Source organism: Micromesistius poutassou (genome assembly GCF_964030765.1).
Source record: "Micromesistius poutassou genome assembly, contig: SCAFFOLD_1322, whole genome shotgun sequence".
Lineage (NCBI taxonomy): Eukaryota > Metazoa > Chordata > Actinopteri > Gadiformes > Gadidae > Micromesistius > Micromesistius poutassou.
Window position 1 is genome coordinate 7,971 of NW_028178200.1, and position 7,043 is coordinate 15,013.

At 47.5% G+C, this 7,043-nt stretch overlaps 1 protein-coding gene across 1 annotated transcript; it reads right to left on the reverse strand.

The window, feature by feature from the left end:
• Positions 1-2,910: 2,910 nt before the first annotated feature.
• LOC311374690 (ankyrin repeat and BTB/POZ domain-containing protein 2-like) lies at positions 2,911-6,988 on the reverse strand. Its single transcript, XM_084490484.1, has 5 exons — positions 6,870-6,988; positions 6,303-6,390; positions 6,112-6,180; positions 3,919-4,032; positions 2,911-3,480 (listed from the first exon to the last, which is right to left on the reverse strand). The coding sequence occupies exons 1-5, from the start codon at positions 6,944-6,946 to the stop codon at positions 3,262-3,264; spliced, it is 567 nt and encodes a 188-aa protein (XP_084346610.1). The 5' UTR covers positions 6,947-6,988; the 3' UTR covers positions 2,911-3,261.
• Positions 6,989-7,043: the final 55 nt, after the last annotated feature.

Here is a 7,043-nt window from a genome sequence, read left to right on the forward strand (position 1 = left end):
GGAAGTAATAGGATGATATATCACCTGAAGTAGGGTCAGATGATGTGTTTATATTTTGGACAGCTGAGTGACAAACAACCTATTTGTGAGTGTTAGACTAAACCCTGTCTACGAGTCCTGTCTTATCAGGCTGTAGTTAATACAGATGTTGCTCTTTGGCAGGTAGAGGATACAGCTTCGATCTGGAGGTGGCTGACATGATTCACATGAAAACAGCTTCACAAAGCACACAGAGGTGGAACTTCTATGGAATACATTTAAAATATCGTCACATCCAAGCCCCCATGGGATTACGCCACAGTGAAAAGAGATCTCTTCGTCTCTAATGATTAAAATATGGCAAATATCACACGTTTTCTATCCGGAATATATGAAGTCAGATACTAAAGACCCCCAGAAGTGATGTGGCTAGTGTGTTTGAATCCCGGCACAAAGGTCTTACGTTTGATCCCTAAAGTCTTCACCAGCTAAACTTGGTAAAATGATTAGATTATTACGTGTACTTAAAATGAAGTGCACCTCGATGTTGAGGGTGCTTACTGTTAAATGCACTTCAAATTGAAACGCACTAAATCATTTTGTGCATTCACTAAATGTTTCATCTAGATGTTTTAGACTATTGAATACCTTTCGGGATTGATCTCAATACCTTAGTGCTGGGAGTCGAACACACACAGCCGCAAGACCAGAGCTGCCAACTCTGGTTCAGCGTGAGACTCGATCAAATGACCTTCTTCACGCTCTCCGCCACACCTGCTATCACACCCAAATTACGCGCTATTCCGCTATTTTCGTGTTTTTTTTACGAGTTGTCATGCAGTGATTCAAAAGTAAGATTAAATGGCCAATACTGCCTCAGGTCCCACACCTGGCGGTCAATCGTCTAATGATCACCTTTCATTTGTTTAATTTGTAAAAAGTTCTAAAACTGGGGAATGGGTGTAGTAGTAGTCAGTAGTCATGTCTTCAGCGTATGGTGGCCGCTCCAAACCGGCCCCCGACAAATGTGCCGCTCAAATCTAACTCCAAGGTTTTCTGAACAATTTCTACAAAACCAGGTCAGGTGCTCCTGAGTATTTTACTTCATATGTTCATATTGATAGATCACATCAAGGAACTGACCACTTTTATGAAGTCATCCCAGTATAAATCCTTTGGTTTTTCTGCTTTGTTTTCACATTTATATAATTTACTTTGAAATGAAGAGGCTTTCGTTGTGGTAGCCAGGCTTGAGTCTTTATTATTATCTCAATGAAAGCATCAGAGCAGTTTCTCTACTAGCTTTTGCTAACAATGGCGTCCAAAAATCTGGAAGGTGAAATATTGGTTTTGATATTAACACTATAAAATGTGTTATCGATAAGAAACATTATGCGACAATTGAAACATCATTGATTGATTGCAGTTTGGGTCACAAATATATTGTGATTCATGTTAATTGAAATAGAAAAAAGAGGATATTCAACCAATGGTTTATTAGCAGTGTAATAAGACTTACCAGACCGGGGACTGAAATCAAAACGTTTGCCAGGCTACCTTTCTGCTCTCTTTGTAAAGCATCAACTCTCAGCTTCATTCACCGTTAATAACAAACACATAGCAACACAAAAGCTACTTTTTAACATTAATATTAATCATAATAATTTGCTTGAATCAAAAACACAATAAAGAAAAAGGGAACTCCCTCTTAAATACTCACATATTTTTTCTTTCTTTAAATAGAAAATATCATCCCAGTTAAATGTTATATTCTCAACCCTCTCTTCTGCTCGTAAAAGACAAAAATGCAAAAAAAAAAAAAAAGAGACATGTACAAAAACCAAAGGTCCTATCCCATTCTGCAGCAGAGAAACGCAAAGCTTATGTCGATATTAACCCCCCCCCACTACAGCAACATCCGGTATGCATTGGTTAATCACATCAAAAATGTCTGCATGTTATCGTACTGACTGTGTGGGTGATGGCTGGTTGAAGCAGCCTCACCTGGCCTGAGTCAGACTGACGGGACTCTGGGTGAGGCTGGGTGAGGCTGCACACCTGTGGTGTAAGTGAGTAATCAGTGTGCCCCAGGTGAAACCAGCCATCACCGTGGCACACACACACACACACACACACACACCCAGGGAGAGATCTCCAGCATGGCAACATGCAGCACCAGAACCATGTTTCATTATCAGCAAACCTGACAATGAACCAGCTTCAACACCAGCACCTTGCGTCCTTTGTCTGGAGGAGCCCAGTGAACGCCACCTCGGTGCAGCGTAGCGTTGACATTGCTACAGTTATCTTTTTTTTGTTTGTTTGCTTGTTTTCAGGTGTATCCTGCCGTTGAACAGGTTAAAATAATTTATTAATGGCAGCTTTTGCATATTAAGAAGGGGGTGGCAAGTATTCTAGAATTGTCCGTTCTCATTTGAAAGGCAGTATTGTCCTGTAATGATAAGAGTTCGCCACTAGAGGGCCGCAATGTCCTGTAATTGTCGCAGTTCGCCACTAGGGCGCAGCATTGTCCTCGAGTTTCCCTTTGGCGTCTTCTTTCTTTCTTTCTTCCTCCGTTCCAGCTTCCAGAGCTTGGGGGAAAAAAAAACGGCTTCAACCTCCCTCCTCTCCTCTCCTCTCAATATGTTCATACTGTACACGGAAACCAACAGGAGTCTCTGACTCCCACAGTGTCAAACGTAGAAGCTGCTCCCCATCACAGATGTAGAATCCAAATCCAAACTACTCGTCCTATTTTGGGAATTTGGGAACCAGCCATAAAAATATCATCCAAACTTCATCACGTTTCCCTTCACTGCAAAGAGTCGCTCCTCCTCCTCCTGCTAGCGTTAGCATCATCTATTAGCCTCCCAGACGGCTAACAGCTCCTCCTCCTGCTCCTCCTGTTAGCGTTAGCATCATCTGTTAGCCTCCCAGATGGCTAACGGCTCCTCCTGCTCCTCCTGCTCCTCCTCCTGTTAGCGTTAGCACCATCTGTTAGCCTCCCAGACGGCTAACGGCTCCTCCTGCTCCTCCTGCTCCTCCTCCTGTTAGCGTTAGCACCATCTGTTAGCCTCCCAGACGGCTAACGGCTCCTCCTCCTGCTCCTCCTGTTAGCATTAGCATCATCTGTTAGCCTCCCAGACAGCTAATGGCTCCTCCTCCTACTCGCATTAGCACCATCTGTTAGCCTCCCAGACGGCTAACGGCTCCTCCTGCTCCTCCTCCTGTTAGCGTTAGCACCATCCGTTAGCCTCCCAGACGGCCTAGCTCCTCCTCCCCTCACACTCTGGAGCTGGTGTAGAGCGAGCGTAGCCGGCGCGCCAGCGTGGCCTCCAGCTGCTCCAGGGGCGACTCCACGCGGGGCGACCCCCCGGGGCGTGGGGCCCCGGCCGGGGGCCCCAGCAGGAGGGCCCGGAAGCCCTCCCTCTCCAGCAGGGCGGACATGTTCTGCAGGAAGTAGCCCTCGCAGAACGCACTCAGCTCCACGGAGCCGTGGGCCTGGACGGAGAGGAGAGGGGGGGGGGGGGGGGGGTTTAGTGTGTGTGTGTGTGTGTATAGTGTGTGTGTGTGTGTGTGTGTGTGTGTGAGTAGTAGAGTGTTTGTAGTGTTCGTGGTAGTAGCGTGTTTGTGTAATGTGTGTGAGTGGTCTGTGTGTGTGTGGGTAGAGTGTGTTCATGTAGAGTGTGCGTGTAGCATGTGTGAGTAGTGTGTGTGTGTGTGGGTAGAGTGTGTGTGTGGTGGGTGAGTGAATGAGTGAGTGTGTGTAGCGCATGTGTGTAGGTGTGTGTGCGTGCGTGCGTGTGTGCGTGAGTGCGTGCGTGCGTGTGTGCGTGCTTGCGTGCGTGTGTGCGTGCGTGTGTGCGTGCGTCTGAGTGAGTGCGTGCGTGTGTGCGTCTGTGTGCGTGCGTGCGTGCGTGCGTGCGTGCGTGTGCGTACCTTGGCCGTCCTGTAGATGTTGACGGCGTTCTTCAGGGTGATGTGCTGGGAGCAGATGAGCTCGCAGTGTCTCTGCAGCGCCCCCAGCTGGAACACACTGGCCGCCGACAGCAGCTGCAGAGAGAGAGAGAGAGAGAGAGAGAGGCCCGCCGTCAACACCGACACCTGGCCGTTTGTTTACACCGACACCTGGCCGTTTGTTTACACCGACACCTGGCTGCCGTTTGTTTACACCGACACCTGGCCGTTTGTTTACACCAACACCTGGCCGTTTGTTTACACCGACACCTGGCTGCCGTTTGTTTACACCGACACCTGGCCGTTTGTTTACACCGACACCTGGCTGCCATTTGTTTACACCAACACCTGGCCGTTTGTTTACACCGACACCTGGCCGTTTGTTTACACCGACACCTGGCCGTTTGTTTACACAAACACCTGGCTGCCGTTTGTTTACACCGACACCTGGCTGTTTGTTTACACAAACACCTGAGGGGTGTTCCAAGAACGGAGGTTTAACAAACACAGAGTTAACGCTGAACTCTAGGTTGTCCGATCCTGTGCCGACTAACCCAGAGCTGTCGGTTCCACAGCACCGGTTATGAATTAGTTCAATCAACACGGGGTTGGTTAACACAAGGTTGTGCGCGTTCACGGCAAACCTATAAAGACGTGATGTATGGATCATGGAAATCCTGATCAAAATGGCGAAACGGGCCGCATATTTTACCGATCAAGGTACTAATTATTCTTTTTCCTCCCTCAGCAACTAAAGAATAAAAATGATGGAAGAAAAGTGTTTTTTTTAATTTAAATGATTTCTGCAAATGTGGTCTCGCATCCTTTGTCAGCCCTTACAAACATTTGCGAATGTGTTCCTCCTCGAGGAACGGGTAAAGTGGGGAGGCATCTCTTTGCGCAGAGTGGCTATTGTGGAGGACGGCGCATGCAACAATTACATCGCATGCCCGTTCCGGACAAACTCTTAGTCCACGTAGGCATTGGAATCTGGACTTCAATATCCAGAATGTATTTTCAATCTTAACGCGGGTTCTGCTGTGTGCCAGGTTAAATGTTGTCTGTGGTCCAGGAGCGGGATTAGGGTACGGGGTGATGAGCGTCGGGAGGCATTGATACCCTCGATCTCCTAGGAGATCCCCATCGAATTGCCCTGCGATCAAATACAAACTTTGAGCTATCTTGCACAAGCACAACAATTATATGAGGTCTATGATATGTTCATAATGCAACGCACCCTGTTGAAATGTATTGCTCACATTGGATGTGTGCCATCAATGCACCCAATTACATTAGGAAATCCTGAAATATAACACCCAGATGAAAAGTCAACAAGGATAATTTCGGAGCCATTTGGGAACACTTAAAGTAGATAATGCTGACCTGCAAGTTGGTGAAACTCCATGAAGTTACGCAACAACCGCTTCAGCGCAAGACAGACGCACTGAGCGGCAGACGGTAGCTTTGCCTATGTGCTCAGCATCTCCTACACTGTACAAAAAGCTACCCGTCGCAAAAAAACGGAAAGCTATGCAAATTGTTTGTAGTGAACTGAGGGCAGATCCACGATTGGTAACATTTGCAATGTAGGGTTGGAGAAGGCTATTTAAATATATCAAAGAATCACGTGAAAAACTATATCTCTCCAGCAAAAAGTCATCCGGAAAGGACAATATGTCGAGCCGTGGTCTAATTAATCTCTCTGTGAATTGCACAAATTATTTGCGCTCCGATATCAATAGGCGAACACGTAAAAGCTGCGATAAACGTGGGTTTAAATAGCCTACTCTGAGCAAAACCGGGTTATCTTCCAAACTTAACCTGCGCAAAACCTGCTCCGACCAGGTTTGATTGAGAGCATATGTTTCCATAGCAACTTACATGCCGTGGTCATTTTGGAACGGAAAACCTAGGGTTGCCGCTAACCCTGGGTTAACTTAGCTGGGTAAGTGATAAAACCGGCTTTGTGGAACACCCCTCTGGCTGTTTGTTTACACCGACACCTGGCTGTTTACTCAGGTCCCATAAGCTGGAGCCTGTCCTGAGGGTCAAATCTCTCAAAATGGCATTGTTTTACACACACACACACACACACACACACACACACACACACACACACACACACACACACACACACACACAGATGTGCGTGTTAATAAGGTAAAGTGTTCTTACCTCCAGCAGGGAGCCCACGTTGGTCTTCAGAGACTCCGTTCCGCCACAGTACAGGTATGACATCATGATCTGGACCGGGGTCAGAGAGAGGGGGGGGGGGGGGGTCATGACACTGTGGTCTACTGTGGAGGTCAACGTATGGGGGCACACCTGGGGTCCCGTCTCGGGGGTTAACGGACGGCGTGGGCTACCTGGAAGATGCTGTACTTGACGTCATTGATCTCGATGCGGTTGCCATGGTTTCCGTCGGCTCCTGGCGACAGCAGCAGGCTCTTGAACCTGGAGCAGAACCAGACAATACAGCCGTTAGTTTGGACCGGAACCACATCTAACTAGTGTGGCTCTCTCTGTAGTCTCACCATAGGCTGTGTTTATGATACTACAAACACAGCCATAAATCCAAACACTAAAACCAAAAGCCTCAAGTTAAACCACAAAGCAGAAACCATAAACCCCAAAGCCAAAATCAAACCATAAAACCAAACACTGGAACCAAAACGCTAACGCTAAACATAATGGCCAAACCAGGGACTAAACTCTAAGGTTTAAACCCTAAAGCTAAAGACCAAACCAGGGACTAAACTCTAAGGTTTAAACCCTAAAGCTAAAGACCAAACCAGGGACTAAACCCTAAACCCTTAACCCTAAAGCTAAAGACCAAACCAGGGACTAAACCCTAAGGTTTAAAAGGTTTAAAGACTAAACCCTGACCATTAACCCCAGCCTGCTCTCCTACATCCCCCCCCTCCTCTCCTCACCGGTCAGAAGCTGTGATGAGGAGCACTCTGTGGGCGTAGAACGGCTTGCCCTCCACCATGAAGGTCACGTCCGACATCTCCTGGTTGTTCAGGAAGTGAGGGTCTGAGGAGGGGGGGAGGAACTCATCAGGGACTGCAGCAGCAGCAGCAGCAGCAGCATCACGCCAGCAGATT